Raw genomic sequence first — 18,442 nt, 5'->3', positions numbered from 1 at the left:
TCTTTTGTATTAACAGTAAAGCACTGTTAACAGGTTAATACTGTTGAAATGCTGCTGTAAATTAACAGCAATTGTTTACAGTGTGGCACAGCCCCACCAAGAAAAATGTCCACCAGCCGCCACTGTACTACTTCCCTGCACACTTTATGATCTCCAACAGGTCAAACACCTGCTACTATGGCACCTGTGAGCACGTGGCAGAGCAGCTAATCTGTCGGCCTGATTAAATCTGAAGCAATCAATCAGGAACACAGATGGAGCCAATCAGCGAGGAGGAGGTGTGTTCAGTCAGTGCGCACACAGTTGGTGCTCTGTGGCCATTTGGTGCCATGATGATGATGTGTGAAGAAGAAGAAGCTCAGGAGGATTTACTCTACTACATGTGTGGATATCTAACCTCTTAAATCACACAATAAACTGCTGAATTTATTGTGATGGAGAATGACTGCTGGCTGTTTTCCTGCGCGCAAAAACGCACGGTTTCCTGTTTGTTTTTGTGTCTGGAGAAGAGCTCTGAAATGTGATTGAGGAGTGTGACTGACAAGCAGGGGCATCTGGTGGATTTTTTTCTCGGTGGGGCTGTGGTGCCACATCCAATCAATTTCAGCAAACATCCCGGTATGATTTAATGCAAAAAAAAAAGTGAAGGTATATCAAAAACACATTACTACTTTGCAGTTAAATAATTAACAATTATTTTATTTCAACAGGAAGAGTAAATAATGCTTTTAAAAAACACAACTGTATAAAATACTCAGTGGTGGAATGTAACTAAGTACTTAAATACAATTTTGAGGTACTTCTACTTTACTTGAGTATCTCCATGTTCTGCTACTTTCTACTTCTACTCCACTACATCTCAGAGGGAAATATTAGACTTTTTACTCCACTACATTTATCTGACAACTTTAGTACAACTTTACAGATTCAGATTATTAATACAAAATATAATCACATTACAATCAAATTACACATATTACAGGGTGCTTTCCATATTTAAAACACAAATATTGACAATTTATATCATTTTTATTATTATTATTATTATTAGTAGTAGTAGTAATGTTTTTTTGTGTGTGACTCAGGGAGGGCGGCGCCCTAGCGCCCTCTATTGGCCGGCCGCCACTGCTGACAAGGAAATATGTAGCCTATAACTTCGACTCACAAACCAAAAGAGTTCAGAGTCGTGTGGAAAAGGAGCAATATGGGTCGCAAAAACACCTCAACGTCGCTCCTTTGGATGGTCGCGCTGATGTCGCTGCTTTACGCGCAGTCGCTCGGACAGGTGTTCAACCTGACGCTCTCCGTTAAAGAGGGCTTGCCCGCTAAAACCATCGTGGGAGATCTGGGAGCCGGGTTAAGCAGGCCGAGCACTGGCTTCTTCATCTCGGAGAGCAGAGACTCTTATGTGTTCAGAGACTTGGAGATAGACGCGGACACTGGGATCATCTCCACAGCTGTGGTCCTGGACAGAGAGAGCAGGGACAGGTACGAGTTCGTGGCAGCCACTCTGACAGGTGAGATGATCAAAGTGAAGCTAGAGGTGGAAGATGTGAACGACCACTCGCCTGTGTTCCCCTCAGAGGAGGTGGACTTGGAGATATCCGAGCTGAGCCCCCCTGGGAGTCGATTTCAGCTCGACGGTGCTAAAGATGGGGATGAGGGGGAGTTTGGTACCCAGGGATACAGGATCACAGAGAGCGAGATGATGGAGCTATTCCACCTGGAGTATCGCAGTGGATCCGAGAGCCACCCGAGCCTGGATCTCATCCTCATCAGCAGACTAGACAGAGAAACACAGGACTTCTACTCCTTCGCCATTGAGGCGTTCGATGGTGGCGTGCCAGCCAGGAGGGGGGCCCTTCAGGTGAACGTTCACGTCCTGGATGAGAACGACAACCCTCCTGTGTTCAACCAGACCGAGTATCACGCCTCGCTCCCCGAGGATGCTCCAGTGTTGTCTGCCGTGTGCCAGGTCCACGCCACCGACCTCGACCTGGGCGACAACGGCAGGATCACCTACGAGATCAACAGGCGGCAGAGTGACCCCAATGAGGTCTTCTCCATCAACGAAACCAGCGGGGTGGTGTACCTCAACAAGCTGCTCGACTATGAGACTCAGGCTTTTCACGAGTTGATCATAAGCGCCAGAGATAACGGGGCTCAGCCCGAGTACAGCAGCACCTTTGTCGGTGTGAGGGTGCTTAATATCAACGATAACAGTCCCACCATCAGCGTGATGTTTCTCAGTGAGTCGGGAGATGCGGTGGTGTCCGAGGCAGCAGCCATCGGGGACTACGTTGCCCGGATCTCAGTGTCGGACCCCGACTTTAAGGAGGAGATGGTCACCGTCACACTCGAGGAGGATGATGGGAAGTTCACTCTGAAACAGACGGATGATTTTCTATACGCTTTGTGTGTCAACGCAGAGCTGGACAGAGAAGAGAAGGATCTGTATGAGCTGAAGGTGCAAGCATCAGATTTTGGGAGCCCATCCCTGAGCAGCGAGGTGGTCCTCCTCCTGAGGGTGGCTGACACCAACGACTGCCACCCGGTTTTTGAGAAAGACGTGTACACCGTCAGCATCTCCGAGGACGCTCCTCAGGGGAGCTCCCTCATCCAGATGAAGGCCAGAGATGAAGATGAGGGCGTCAACTCAGATATCAGATACTCCATCCTTAAGTCCAGCCAAGACAGCCTCCTCAGCATCGACCCGGAGTCGGGCCTGGTCACCACAGCTGCAGCTCTGGACAGAGAGACGCAGATGGAGGTTTGGTTCCTGGTGGTGGCGGCTGATGGAGGGGAACCGGCCCTGTCGTCCACGGCTACAGTCACCGTGCTGGTGGAGGACGTCAACGACAACGAGCCCGTGTTCCAGCAGCAGCTGTACAACGTGTCCATACCGGAGCACAGTGACGTTGGGAGCTGCTTTTTACAAGTATGTTGGAGATTATTAAGCTTAAAGTAGCAGTCGGTAACTTTGAGCAAATGATAAAAACGTATTTTTATAAAGCTGTCACTATATCCTGACAGTAGTGCATGAGACAGATAATCTGTGAAAAAATCAGGTTCCTCTTTGTCCTCCGGTACTTCTAATGGCATTTGCAAGACAGCGCACGAAGGAAGAGAACCAATCAGAGCCGAGCTGTCTCTAAAGCAGCTGTCAATCACTGCTCGCGAAGCTCATGAACTCCAATCAAACTGTCGAACTCGACAGCGCTGATCAAATATGAATCAATATTCTGTTATTGTAATGCGTATTTCTTGCCTCAAATGTTTTCAGAAACATCTTGTAGTGTACTGTTTAACTGTAAAATTAGAAAGTTTGTGATCTGGCCACCATGTTGAAAACGATCAAGCCAAAACCAAGCACCGCCAAACCAGCCGGAGCAAACTTTCTCATTTTACAGCTAAACAGTACACTACAAGATGTTTCCGAAAACATTTGAGGCGAGAAATAGGCATTACAGTAACAGAATATTGATTCATATTTGATCAGCGCTGCCTAGTTTGACCATTTGACCATTTTATAAAAATAACCTTTTATCACATGCTCAAAGTTACCGGCTACAGCTTTAAAATGTACAAAACATGTTATTCTCACTTACACTTAGCGATATCTTTCCATGGGAATTGTTTTTGTTTAATTGTCCAACTTTTGAGATATTCGTCCCTGACATTTTTGCCTTCATTCCAGTACATTTTTCAAGTTATTTAGGGGGCATTGTTGTGCCTTTATTGGATAGTGCTGTATGTAGTAGAAAACTGACAGGTAATGAAGAGGGAGAGAGAGGAAATCACAAGTAGACATTGCTTTATTTTAAGGGGTCATATGGCAAAATCTTGGGAACTGCTGCTCAACAACACATTTACAATTATACATCAACTAGTTTGGTTTTACAAAATGCTGACGAACCAGAGCAGTTAAAGAAGTCTCCAGTGTCAACATGCAACCTTTTATTCTCTCCGTCTCTTTCTTACGTATCATAAGACAAACGTAGCCTTCAGTCTGCACACACAAAGACACCAGTGTTCCTCCTAAACACACAACACACACACTCTTACCAGTTCAGCACTGTGACCTTAATGACAGATGTGATGCCTGGTACCACACTCCTGCAGCCTGGCACAAGCTGAAGCCCATTACAAAAGAGGCCTTATTTATAGCAATGCATTTTCTAACTGACATACTGAACATAAGTGATGTTTGGCATTTAATTTGATTGGATAGGAACTAAAAGTCAGTGTTTTTCAGTTAAGTATTTTTCACTGTAGAGTCATCTAGTAGAAGCCTGAGATATACTGTATGTGTGTGTTTTGCATACGCACCTCAGCCCTTTACTTTTTGCTAAAACAAAATGCCTTCAGAAAAGTGAAAAACTCAGACTAAGCAAGAATATGAGCTAATATGAGTAAATGAGTCACAGTCTGCTGCTCCATCCCTTACTGTGCAACAAATAGCTAACAGTGGATCTTCAGCAGGTATATATGAAAGAGCTCTGCATAAACAACACGGCAGAGAAGTGAGATAAAAGTGGGAGGTGAAAAGCCAATAGGGCTGCTGTCATAATCAATTCATCTGTTGATTTATTTAACCATTTAGTCTATAAAATTAAAAAAAAAAAATAATGCCCGTCACAACTTCCCAGAGCTTTTTACCAACAGTTCAAAACTCAAAGATAATACATTTACAATAATATAAAACAGGGAAAAGCAGTACATCTTAACATTTTAGGAGTTGGAACCAGAGAATATTTTGCTTTTACATCAACAAAAACTGATTATCATAACCTTCATGGTAGGATTTATTACAGGGCTGTTGTATTAGACTGCACTAGATTGAGCTCGCTAGACCTAAGAAAGTGGAAACAACTTATGACGTCCCTCTATATGGAATCCCATTTCTCAACTATAGCGGACTGAGCATTATTTAGCCTGTCGTACACATACTGTATTCATTTGTATACAGACATCAGGAGAAATCCAGGATTTTAAAATGATTTTCTTGGCAGTCATAAAGAGATGTAAAGTGGGTTGAAAAGCTTGCTTGGTGTGTTATACATCAGACCTTGACCCATGACTGTAAAAGTTCCTCTGATCAGAGTTCATAAACTCAGGAATGATGTCATCTTTATGGCTGGAAAGTGAGCGCTCTATCTGCAATATGCTTCTCTTGTCCCGGGCCACGGTGAGACATGAAAGGATCTCTGTCGGATGTGAGGCGTGTCTTGACTCTTGTTTTCCGCTGCAGTGATACTCTAAACCCTTTGATGGAGGGAATTTTTTATGTTTTTATTATGTTGACCTTCTCTGGCAGAACAGTATTATGATTCACGCGGTTACTACAGAGATAAAACCAACCTTTTATAACAGATACCTGTATGTTGCTACGTGCTGAACAACACATCTATTTCATTTTAACAAAGATGCAAAGATAACAAAAATGGTGGTTTACTCATCTCATATCATGCCTAGCTTTAGTGGATCATGACATATCTGGTATGGAATTCATTTGCATTTTGCTCCGGTTCAAAATGAGACCAAACTTTTCAATGGATGTCAGTTTTTGAACCATGACAAAGGCCAAAATGTGGTCTGCAACAGACTAGGTAAGGCTTGCTTTAGTCTAGCCGATTGCCTTCAGCTACTGAAGCAGTTGTTGATTACTTGCGGCCCCTACCGGCCGGTTAAGAGGAGTGACAAGTCAGCAGCAGTCAATAACAGTATAAAACAGTCAATACAATAGTTTTTTCAAAAATTGTGAATCACCGCAATCACAAGACGTCCTTGAGCATAAAGTCATAAATGAGCACACAAAATATTAGGCTGACGGGTCCAGTAGTGTACGAGATTAGCTGCAGACAGACAGACAGACAGACAGACAGACAGACAGACAGACAGACAGACAGAACGCATGATCTCCCCACAGGCTTACACCTGATGGAGATAATAAGACAAAACATAACACAGTGGGCAAAGTTAACAGAACACGCATACAAAAACAACAGCAAACTATGTTAGGTCTATGAAAAGAAAATTATAATAATAAGAAATTAAGGAATATAGAATAATTTAATCAAAGTAGTTAATATTTAAAGTTTATTAGCAGAGAAAAGAATTTCATATGCATGTATACGTAAATAGTAATGGCGTGGACTAATGGTCCTTTGGCAGAAATAAATAGTTTAATAAGTATTAGATAATATCAACAAAGTATTAGAAATCATATAGACAAAACTCTCCATGAAATATTATCCACATTGAACTGGCAGAACAACTTTCTGACACTTAATGGAGGTCTACAGGTTTATATAGGCAGGTGATGCTTACAGTAAATAACAGCCTTCTGGTCAAGGATTACCTTAAATAAGGCTTTACGAGTTTAGACGTTGGCATCGTTTTCCAAAGACAAGTAACAACCACCTCCAACAGGAACAAATCATACCGCACAGATCATTTGATTTAACATTTACATATTTTAAATCACCTTCCTTATCAAACTGAAGAATTCTCTACAGGTTGTTGGATTTATTCGTTTCATCTGGCAGCAGTGAGGTGTCTGAGGGCGGTTTGTCTCTTACCACTGCTAGTTGTATTCAGTCAATTACTGAATGCAGTTACACTAAGTTGCTGTTTAAGTGTCTCTGTCATCTATAAGACGGACCAAATTCCTGGTTCCTTCTTCTTGATACTTTATTACAATGAACGCTTCTGTATTTTTCTTCATTATTGGACCTCAGAGGTTAATGACAGTGTTTTAGTTGTTGAAATAGAAAATAGCAGCCAGGTAGTGGTAAGAACAGAAGAAGCAAATCACCGGCTCTCACAGATAAAGAGTCTTTTTTAGTTTATTTTGGGCAAACAAACGAACGCGTTTCAGCTATAAGCCGTCATCAGCGTGATCATTCAAGACGTAATGTCAGTTTTAAATATTTCAGGTGAGGCACAGACATCAATCAGGAAAGGGACTATATGATTACATAATAGGAATCATCTGTGGATGCACCGCCAGTACACATCCTGTCACAACAACAGAGGCGTGGCCAGAACAGTCAGAAACAACCAACAATACAATGAAAGAAATATATATATCTTGAAAGCCAACATGGCAAAAGCCACTCCATACAAATAGAATGGTGACACACTCATCAATAACACATAATTGATATACATTTTCTATAGCCTCTATTGAGGGAAGACATAAATAACTGTACAATATAACCTCATGAATGCTCAGTGACTGAAAATACCCAGCACTAACAAAGAGCACAGAATAAAATCCAAAAATAGAGGGAATCAATCGCATGTAAAGTATAATTAAGAACTATCACCCCGTAAGGCAGTAAAAACTTTTTCCAGAGTGTACAGTGAAAATGCCATAGAAAAAAAATCATAGAAATATGTATTACGGTGTTTTAGTTGTTTACATGTAACTGTATTTTCCTTCTTTGTAGGTTGTGGCCACAGATGCAGACGGCCCTGAGTTTGGCACCCTGCTCTACTCTCTGTCTGACGGCTTTGACATGCAGGACAAACACCCGCTCTTCAGAATCCACCCACAGACGGGAGAGCTGTGCGTCTCTCAGGATATTGATCGAGACTCGGGGCAGACGGTCCACGACGTCCTGATCAAGGCTGAAGATCCAGTGAGTGGCCTTCCTTTAGGAATAATTAGCTTTGACGTACTGTGTTAACACCTGACCTTCTTTCTTGAAGCATCATGATTCACTCCCTGCACTGTGATCCTAACAAGATTTCTTTTTACTTAATGTTTTATTTCTTATACGAAATTCTCTTCTTTCCTCACTTTTCAAAATGTCAGCGAGGCCTGAGCGCTCAAACCTACGTGCACATCGAGGTGGAAGACCTGAACGATAACGCTCCAGTGTTTAACCCCGACGAGTACACTATGAGCATCAGCAGCCACACACAGCCCGGCACAGAAATCCTCAACGTTATCGCCACCGACCGAGATTCTGGCAGCTTTGGACAGGTCACCTACGATGTCCTTCCTGGTGACATGTCCAGTTTGTTCACACTGGATAAACAAACAGGTAGGCAGCTGTAAGAAAACACAGACTTTTTAGTGTCTTTTATAGTTTTGTTTCCAAGTAGAAAAATGTTGTTGTTGCAGTTAAAGAGTAAAAAGAAGAAAGAGCAAAATCCATGCAGCACTTTCAATAATAACTTTATATAACCTTTCAAAACAGCGTTACAAAGTGCTTCACAAATAATACAAAATTACAAGAAACACATCAAACAAAGTTACAAAAAAGCAAGTTTGTAAAAATTAGTTTTTAGTAGCGATTTGAAAGAAATCAGCGAGGTTGCAAGACAAATTTCAACAGGAAGACTGTTCTACAGTTTTGGGGCCCTGCCAGCAAAAGCACAGTCTCCTTTAGTTTTAACTGTTAGGAGAGTTTTGTTGTACGATAGGAGATTGGGTGCAGGAAGATAGGGGCATTAAAGTTCACAGATGTATGCCGGGGCTAGACCATGTCGCACTTTAAAAGTAATGAGTAGTGCTGTCAATCGATTAAAATATTTAATATCGCAAATTAATCTCACATTTTTTTAGTTCAAAATGTACCTTAAAGGGAGATTTGTCAAGTATTTAATACTCTTATCAACATGAGAGTGGGCAACTATGATGCTTTATGCAAATGTATGTATATATGTATTATTGGAAATCAATTAACAACACAAAATAATGACAAATGTTGTCCAGAAACCCTCACAGGTACTGCATTTAGCATAACAAATATGTTAAAATCATAACATGGCAAACTGCAGCCCAACAGGCAACAACAGCTGTCAGTGTGTCAGTGTGCTGACTTGACTAAGACTTGCCCCAAACTGCATGTGATTATCATAAAGTGGGCATGTCTGTGAAGGGGAGACTCGTGGGTACCCATAGAACCCATTTTCATTCACATATCTGGAGGTCAGAGGTCAAGAGACCTCTTTTGAAAATGGCCATGACAGTTTTTCTTCGCCAAAATTTAGTGCACGTTTGGAGCGTTATTTAGCCTCCTTTGCAACATGCTAGTATGACATGGTGGATAGTTGCACTTTAATTGAGTTTTTTAAACTGTGTTTGAATATGACTTCAGTGACTTGTCACATACATCCACTCACTAGTCTTTTAAGTAAGTTGTGTGACTGGCAGCAGCAGCATTCGGGGATAAACTACTACTTACTTTGTGTAAGTCCCCATGATATGATTGCCAGTGTCACTGCTCAGCAGGGGGTGATGCAGGAGGCCCAAAGCTTTATATCCCCATGTGGCTGAGTGTAAGGTACTCAACCACAATTTAATACTGAATAAAATACTAAATAAGTAGAATAAGCCAACAATTTGTGTATTTGAAGTAGTTCTACCTGCATATGAATGCTTTTCCAAACCGATTATAGTATGGGCAGTAGAGTTGATTCTCTCTATCGTAGGGACGGGATTGAAAGGTGAATTTAGGTGACAAAATTTAGTCACGTTCCATCCTGACCATCTGTCATCGTGCCTGTTAATGCAGTAAACAAAGTGTTGACTAATGTAGATGTGGTTATTACCAACGCAGCATGTTGCAAATCTGGCTGTGAACGCAGTCTAATTTAAAGAATTTTAAGAATTGTTTTAAGTTCATTTGGATGTTGTTTTTAAGATTCAAATACCTCTATGTGCATCTTGACTAGATATTGTTTGCGCAGTGTTGGACAGTTTTTCTTTACCTTTTTGTTGTCTAAATTGTTGTAAACTGTTTATGTGCTGTTTATTGATCAATCTGATCAATATTTTCTCAATTAATGGATTCATTGTTTTGTCTATAATTTCCCAGAGCCCAAGGTGATGCTTTCAAATTGTTTGTTTTGACCAACCAACAGTCCAAAAAAAAACAAAATATAATTTTAAATTGATATATGAAACATAGAAAATAAGCAATTCTCACATTTGAGAAGCTGAACCAGAGAAAAACTGGCGTTTTTGCTTGAACAATGATTAACATGATCAAACAATTGAAATAGTTGCTGATTACTACTAAACTTACTGAAACTTTTACCCGGTTAAATAAAGGAAAAGAAATGAAAAAAAATGTCGATTCAATTAAGTGCTGTTATTGAAACACAGCAAAATAAAACAACCTTTGGAATGATTGTATAACTGTTAAAGCTTAACGAATAAAACACTAACTTATTTCTGTCCTGTCTGTGTAGGAATGCTCCTCCTGACCTCCACTCTGACCCATCTGGGTGCAGCCAGTGTTAAGCTCTCCATAACAGCAACGGATGGGGAGGGCTTGACCTCCGTCAGGCCGGCAGAGGTCACCATCAACGTTTTACCCAGCGCCCAGGCTCCAGCTGTGTTCCAGAGGTCACGCTACACCTTTTCGGTGCCTGAGGACGCGCCGCCAGGGACTCCTGTGGGAACGGTGGCGGCCACAAACCCAGCAAGTGAGTGCATATTCTGGTCTGAGAGCAGCTGGATGAGAAGGTTGATATTACCACAGATAGATGTAAGAGTAATCAGATTACTTAACACATTTTTAAAAATCAGTGAAAGGTTAAAATTGTGCCCCCCCTCTAAGTTTTTGAGCTACAGATCACACAATTTGTGGCCTTTATGGGTAGTAGACAAGAAGTATAATGTTGCCATGGAGTTTTTTAGCCAATATTTGTTTATATTTTGGCAAATTGGCACCATTAACAGTCTGCCGAATTAGCTATTAATGGTTTGTGTTTGCAATGTGCCCACGGATGTACAGACAACTATCACTGGATTACTGTGATGCTGGAGAAAACCTAAAAACGTGATGATTCTCAGGCAAGTTCTGAGAATAAGGAGCCTTAGAGGAGTTATAATGGGTAATAAGGATTTCTTTTAGGATTTCTAAGTGGATGTTTATTTGTGACGGACATCAGATCCCCCGAAAGTGTAAGTCACTCTGAATTTAAAGATGTGTGTACCATGTCTGTGTGTTAAGGTGTGACACATATGGCGATCAGGATCTAAGGGTTTTAAAGTCCCTTACTGGCCTCCTTGAGCTGTGTGTCGCTCCACCTGTTGACCATGTTGATAAGCGTGCCAGATCAGTGGGATAAACTACAGTAACCAACTTCTTGTTGTTTGTAGAACACCAGCATGCATCTGTCCTTTTCACCCCAACAGCTCAATTGTATAGACCCTGTAGAGCAAAGGTTTTCAAAGTGTGAGGTGGGCCTCGCCAGTCCCCGGGGGTCTCCAAACTGTTTTAAGGGAGGCTCAGTGGATGGAAATGAAACAATATTACATTAGTTATCAAAAGACAATCACATAAAATAGCCTAAATGTGCGTGACTTGGTTAAAGAGAGAGTTCAGAGATACAGTAGTTTTGGGGAATTTTACTTTCCCACTTTCCCACAGTTAGAAACTAATAATAATTTTTATGTATTTGGTGTTGTCTGAAGTTATGTCAAACAGCAAGCTATTTTGGCTCAATTGTTGAGCGTCCATTGGATCAAATAACATAATCATGATCCCTAAGATTTTGAAAACCCCTGCTCTGGAACAATATAATAACATTTTGCAAGCTTAAAAATAATATTGGTGGCTGAACATCTTATAGTTAAGAAGCATTTGTATCAGATATTCTTGATTAAAAGGTCATTAACTTGTTGTTTTATGAGGAGGAAAAAACAGTTCCATTTGTTGTAAATATCCTGAAATGACATGGTGACCCAGTTGTAATCACTGTCACCTCTCCCTGTGTCTGTGCGCACCAGTTTCCTCTCACAGTCCAAAGAAATGGAGGTTGAGTCATTTGGAAAAAAAGATTAATGAGTAATATATTAATATACAGTATATGAGGAGGCTAAAAAAATACTATAAATATTATTTATTATATACTTCTAATAATACTAACTTTAACTAAAATCACAAATAAAGTTAACTAATTGATGTGAAAGGCTCATTTCTCCAGCACTGGATGTTGCAGTAATGCAGTATTTAAGCTGGATTTGTCCTGACACATGATTGTGACAAACACAACTGAGCGATCGTTGTCATTGTTCAAATCTCCTCCCAGACATGAGGAGGCGAGCGGTTTAATCTTTAATCCTCTTTAGCCACATGTACAGATGACAGACGGCAAAGGGTCAAAGACAATTGTACATTATATTATATCATTGTTCTCTAAGGTCAAAGATTGTCAGAGCCATAAATAAATATACACCTGGACTGGCGGAGGATTTATTGTTATTATAAATATGTATATCATAATAGCATTTGTTGAGTTTATTCAATGTAGTTGCAGGTAAAAGTGAGTTTTATATATTATAAATACAAATGAGATTCTTACTGAAGGAAATAAAGAATAGTTTATATTCTGCATAATATGTGATGTATAGTAACATGAACTAGAGTCTCTAGTTATATAGTCCACTCGTTACGTCCCACTAACTCCTCTTAGTCCCTTCAGCAGCTGAACCCCTCCACTCCACTAGACAGTCATTTAAGGTCATCTAATCCATTAACAGATTAACACTTCAACTTAAAGCGGAAACAACAAAATTGGGCGTGTTTGAGCGTCTTTAAGCTCTCTGTTTGTTTCTGTGGTTTGTTAGTTACTGTTGAAGAGCAACAAACACTTGGAGAGGATTACTGTAATTACTTCATGTTGCTTACTGTGCTGTGTATTCATGTTGATCTTTTACTATATATATGCACTCATTTTAAGTTGCAGTTAAATGTCTTTGCTTTCTTTTTTATTCTTTTATTTATTTTATTTTTTCTTAATTTATTTTTTCCTTCCATCTGTTTTCTTTTTTCTCACTTTTTCTTCACCTCAACTCTCACATTAACCCCTCGTTACCTTTTGCTATAAGCGTTTTGCATTTTTTAATTATTAATTGTTTTGTTTCTTATCTCTTGATCTAAACTTCCAAGACGCTAAATGAAAACTACACATCACTTCATATTTTGTACAGAATATTGGTTCACATGTTCTCACTTATCTCTCGTGATATCTCACCTTGCAGATAGTTCTGGGTTTTATTTGCTCTGGTTTGGGGATTTATTTTTACTAACATTTCTATTTCAAAACTATCTGCATGTCTAAATGCAACCATTAAAAGAAAGGAAGGGAATTAAAATTTTAGTTTAGCATTTAAGAGAACCGACCTTTTAAAGGGGACATCATGAAAAACTCACCTTTTCAGTGCTTGTGCTCAAACATTTGGGTATCTGGAGTTCCTACCAACCAACAAACTGTGAAATCAGACAACCAAGTCAGTTTTTTGTAGGCTGTCTAGATCAGAAAAAAATATGTGATTCAACAAACACATTCAGATTTGGCTCCCCTTCCTATGTCACATACAGACTCATTAGAATATATCACCCACAGCTTGAGAACTACCTTTGCAGAGGTGCACTATATTTTTCTCTCAAGCCAATCAGAGAAGACTGGGCTTTTTCAGGAGAGGGTCTTAAAGAGACAGGAGCTAAAACGGAGCGTTTCAGACGGAGGGTGAATACAGGTATATTCAGGCAGACAGTAGGAGAAAAATAATGTTCTTTCTGAACATTAAAGCATGTAAACATGTTCTAGTAGAAACCCAAAATACAAGTGTGAATCTGATAATTAACATGATATGTCCCCTTTAATGTTTTGTAGATCATCTATCAATAAAAACTCTTTGTCTTCACAGACTCAGAATCAGTGTCCTACCGAATCTCCTCTGGAGACCCTCAGGGTTTGTTCTCCGTTCACCCGAAGTACGGCCTGATCAGCAACGTCAAACCTCTGGACCACGAGTCGCAGCCGTACGCCCTGCTGGTCCTTCAGTCCTACACTGACACCTCTCCAGTTTACAGCACCACCCAGGTCAACATCACTATCGCAGACATTAACGACAACGCTCCTGTTTTCCCCAAACTCAGCGACACCATCACAGTGTCTAAGAACACACTGCCGGGGACGGTGTTGTTCATCGCTCATGCGCACGACTACGACAGTGGCGCCAACGGGAGGGTGCAGTATCACCTGAAAAGTACCAGAAATGGCACGTTTGTTGTTGATCACAACCTCGGGACGGTTACATTAAATCAGAGTTTACAGGTGGATCACCAGCAGAGGTACAGCCTGGACATCGTGGCTAAAGATGAAGGGGAGCTTTCACAGAGTTCTACACTGACCCTCACGGTCAACGTGGACCGCACCGCCGCCGAAGACAGCCTCGCCTTCGAGACATTAGTCTACCAGGTGGAGATAGGTGAGGGCTACAGGAAAGATTCGAGGGTCATCCAGGTGAGGGCACACCGGAGCCGGGGAGCTCACATGTCCAACTCCGGCCTCACCTACTCCCTGGAAGCAGAAGCTGGATTTCCTCCTGCTCCATTTCGGATTCACCCAAACAGCGGGTGGTTGTTTCTCTCCCACAATCTAGACTACGAGACAGAATCCAGGTTTCGTTTCCGAGTGCTGGCCACAGCCGGGGAGGCCTCGCTGGCGAACATGACCGCTACTGCCACGGTGACAGTGCTGGTGCTGGACATCAACGACAACCCTCCGGTGTTCAGCAGCGACGTCTACTACTTCACTGTGTCAGAGGGGTCGTCGCCTCAAGGCCTGGTGGGAACAGTCAAGGCCACGGATAAGGATTCTGGGAAAAATGCCCAGCTGTCCTACATCCTGCTCACAGATGGGAAGTTCTTTCGTATCAACGCTAAAACAGGTAAAAACACTGACAACATTTTGAGGTGATATTAGGCGTTACTGTGCATCCTCACCTTTTTTGTCCCTTCTCTGGACCCATCCAGGTGAAATCATCAACTGGGTGGCGTTGGACCGGGAGCAGCACAGCCAGCACAGTCTGAAGGTGATGGTGACGGACCAGGGCCACCCTCGCCTCAACGCCACCGCCACCGCTCACATCCTGGTCACTGACATCAATGACAACACGCCACAGTTTACACACCTGCCTGCCAGCAAGGAGCTCAATGTTCAGGTAAACACGTTAGGCTCTGACCTGTACATTTTTGTACGTGTTAAATATAATATACTGTATATATTGTATGAGTTTGTGTGATTCTGGTAGACGGGCAGTTTTTTATCGATATAAGAAAGATTTTCATATAGATTATGCCAAAAATGGCACCATTACTCTTTTTCTAATTGTTGTATTCTACTGAATATGAGCCTGAGATTATGTCGTTTTTAACCTTTCGTAAGAGTGAATTTCTAAACATCCTTAATCATTCTTGATTTATTTATTTTTATTTTTCTCACATGAACTTCAGCAGGAATTGTAGATGCTCAAATTCACCTTTTTTCAGCACTTTAAGAGGGATAGTTTGGGTTTTTTTAAGTAGGATTGTATGAGGTACTTATCCATAGTCATTGTATTACCTACAGTAGATGACAGTCGGCGCGCCCCCAGTTTGGAGAAGTTTGACTCTAATATGTAAACAAAATTAAAAGATTTTTGAACCTGGCTTTATTCCATGTTCAGATATCTGTTCTTGAAATGTTTGCAAATTAACAGATATTTGATAAGATAGTGCCTCATTTGAATATTTAAACATACGTTTTCAGAAAACTTAGTACAAAAAATAATTGTCTTAATGTAAGTAATCAATTAATTTGTTATTCTGTATATCCAGTCTAATTCACACTGTACATGTTCCTCTCTTCATTGCAGATATGGGCCGGTCTTCCGGCAGGTTCCTTGGTGACAAACATGTTCGCCAAGGATTTAGATGCTGGAGAAAATGGAACAGTCACCTTCTCATTGGTCTCAGGTGAGTTATGGACATTATGCACTTTTACTATAATTGATGAGTTTCTGGGTATCATCACCATCTTGTGTTTTGTCTCAGCTGATTTACAGGATGAAGGTTTTGGACACTTTGAGATCGACAGTGAAAGTGGAGACATCCGAACAACGGAGCTGTTCACTGAGAACACCGGAGCGTACTACACTCTGAAAGTAACTGCCAATGACGACGGAGCCACACCTCTGGAGGACACTGCACTCATTCATGTACAGGTACAGTCATCCCTCCACTTCATACTATTGACTGCTGCTGGATATACTCTCTATAGATGAGCTTTTTACAAAGTCTGCCATTCTCTGTGTTTTTAAAATCAAGAAAACTGTAGTTCGTTCAGTTTATACATCTTTATTTCAAAACACTGCCTGTCTGTTATTATTATTTCAGCATAATCAGACATACTGTATATCACAGAAGAAACAGAGATCAGTTCTAGTCTCATTAAAGGGAGGAAGCCACATGATTCACTTCATGGCATTTTGTTCTCACCACCCAAATCTCCCCAGTGTTTTAACCTGTTCTAGTTTTGCTGTGACTTTGAACATCTTTGTATGTATTTCACCTGCAGGTTCATGGATTAGAGGCTCTGTACGGCCACTCTGACCACCAGATTATGAGGCGTTTTACGGTGAAAGAGGACACGGAGCCAGCGACTGTTATCGGCTCTGCCAGTGTTTCATCTTACGGGAGATTCCACTACTCCATCTCTGAGGGCGACGGCAGCATTCACTTCGGCATCGACAGCTCCTCTGGTGACATATACATCAACCAGCCGCTGGACTACGAGTCGGCCATGCAGTACTTCCTCATGGTCCGAGCTGAAGATGTGGGACTCGCTTCTGGAGTGAACATGTCTGTGCTGGTCAATGTGATAGTGGAGGACGTAAACGACCACACGCCGTGGTTCCCTGACAAACTGGTGATGTTCGGCCTGTGGGAGGACGCTGCAGTCGGATCGCTGGCGTTTGCTTTTCATGCCAGGGACGCTGACGGGACCTTTCCTAACAGTGCCCTGCGCTACTCCCTGACCTTTGACCCTCAGCTCAGCAGGCCTTCATCACGTTTCCCTTTTCAGATCAACCCTCACACAGGGAGTCTGACTGTAACGGCGCCTTTAGACCGCGAGACCAACCCAAGCTTTGCCTTCACTGTGACAGCCACCGACCAGGCGAAGAAGAAGGACGAGCGGAAGCGGACATCAGTGACCGCTCAGGTCTTCCTGCTGGATGTGAACGATAACCGGCCGGTGTTTGTGTCAGCGGACACAGTCGACGTGATGGAGGATGCAGAGATGGGGAGTCTGCTGCATCATTTCGTGGCCATAGATGGAGATCTGGGTGAAAACGGGGTCGTCTCCTACGTCATCGTGGCTGGAAACAAGAGCGGATTCTTCACACTGGAGGAGAAAACAGGTAGGACTCTTACCGATAGATAGGCCGGGCTGATGTAGTATATATCGGCAGATATTAACTTACTGCTGTTCTATCTGCATTGCCGTATATGTCGGCAGATAAGACAGTAGAAATTGCAGTGCTGAAAATTTTGAAGCAGTGCTCGCATTACTTAGTTTGCCCACCAGGAAGCACTGCAAAATTCATTTTTCTCATGTAAAATCCCCCGGTCACTACATATTGTGGGTGATATTCTTTGAAGAAAAGAGATCCTTATTAATAATATTTGTTTATGTGATGTGCTTGTAAAACAAGTTGATATTAGCTGACGTATCGTCACACTCACATGTCATATTCACATTGGTATTGGCTTCTAAAATACAAAATTCATTAATATTTAGGGCTGTCAAAGTTAATGCGATAATAACACGTTAACGCAAATTTGTTTTAACGTCACTAATTTCTTTAACGCATTAATGAAACTTGCTGTAGCGGGCTTAGAGTTTGTCATGTGATTTGAGCATATTTTTAATGCTAAATGCGGTACCTGTGAGGGATTGATTTCCAATTAAAGGTCAAAGGTTTTGACAGAGGGAATTCTGGATATCTATTTTTATCACTCCATAAATCAGAAAATACTGCCATAACAGCCATAAAAAAAGAAAATCCATTTTCGCCATGTTTTTAGGAAAAAAATGTTGTATAAATCAGGCTATGAATGATATATGAACAAACCCCTCAGTAAAACCCTTCAGAATATAGATGGGAATGAAACTGGAAAGTTTGATGTATGTAAGTGCTACTGAAGTGCAGATTTCTGGCTCAAAGTGAGAAAAACCTAATTTTAAGAAAACAGCCTTTAAAGATATGTTTTGTAAAATTCCATACAATTTGAGGACACTACATTTGAATAGGGTAAAAGATTTAACTAATAGATATCACCATGAAACTTCCTCAGTTGATTACTTATATTAAGATAATATTTTTTTTATATATAAAATATATTACAAGTTTTCTGAAATGTTATGTTTAAATATGCAAACGATGGTAACTTTTGGTGAATTTAGGAGAAATCTATAGACGCAAACAAAATAGTAAAATAGAGACCTAAATGTGTATTTTGTATGTTTTCTTTCCACTAGTCTGAAAGAAGACACGTTATGTTTTTGCCTGGTGCTTCTCCCCTTAAAAAAAACATCCTGACAAATCAGCTTTTATTTTATTACATGTCACTTCAGAAAGCATCAA

General features: G+C 41.2%; 1 protein-coding gene across 1 annotated transcript in view; it reads left to right on the top strand.

Annotated features, from left to right (window-relative positions):
• The first annotated feature begins 14 nt into the window (after positions 1-14).
• The window catches only part of dchs2 (dachsous cadherin-related 2), a 39,143-nt gene continuing 20,715 nt past the window's right edge, over positions 15-18,442 (top strand). The window contains exons 1-10 of the mRNA XM_037764882.1: positions 15-618; positions 1,086-2,938; positions 7,455-7,646; positions 7,823-8,054; positions 10,210-10,446; positions 13,679-14,704; positions 14,790-14,977; positions 15,671-15,770; positions 15,849-16,018; positions 16,372-17,215. Coding sequence (XP_037620810.1) covers positions 1,205-2,938; positions 7,455-7,646; positions 7,823-8,054; positions 10,210-10,446; positions 13,679-14,704; positions 14,790-14,977; positions 15,671-15,770; positions 15,849-16,018; positions 16,372-17,215 — 4,723 coding nt within the window. The 5' untranslated portion in view covers positions 15-618; positions 1,086-1,204. The remainder of the gene's footprint in view (positions 619-1,085; positions 2,939-7,454; positions 7,647-7,822; positions 8,055-10,209; positions 10,447-13,678; positions 14,705-14,789; positions 14,978-15,670; positions 15,771-15,848; positions 16,019-16,371; positions 17,216-18,442) is intronic.

This window comes from Sebastes umbrosus, chromosome 3 (assembly GCF_015220745.1).
Source record: "Sebastes umbrosus isolate fSebUmb1 chromosome 3, fSebUmb1.pri, whole genome shotgun sequence".
NCBI classification, from domain to species: Eukaryota; Metazoa; Chordata; class Actinopteri; order Perciformes; family Sebastidae; genus Sebastes; species Sebastes umbrosus.
This window is presented reverse-complemented; position numbering and strand designations above follow the sequence as displayed.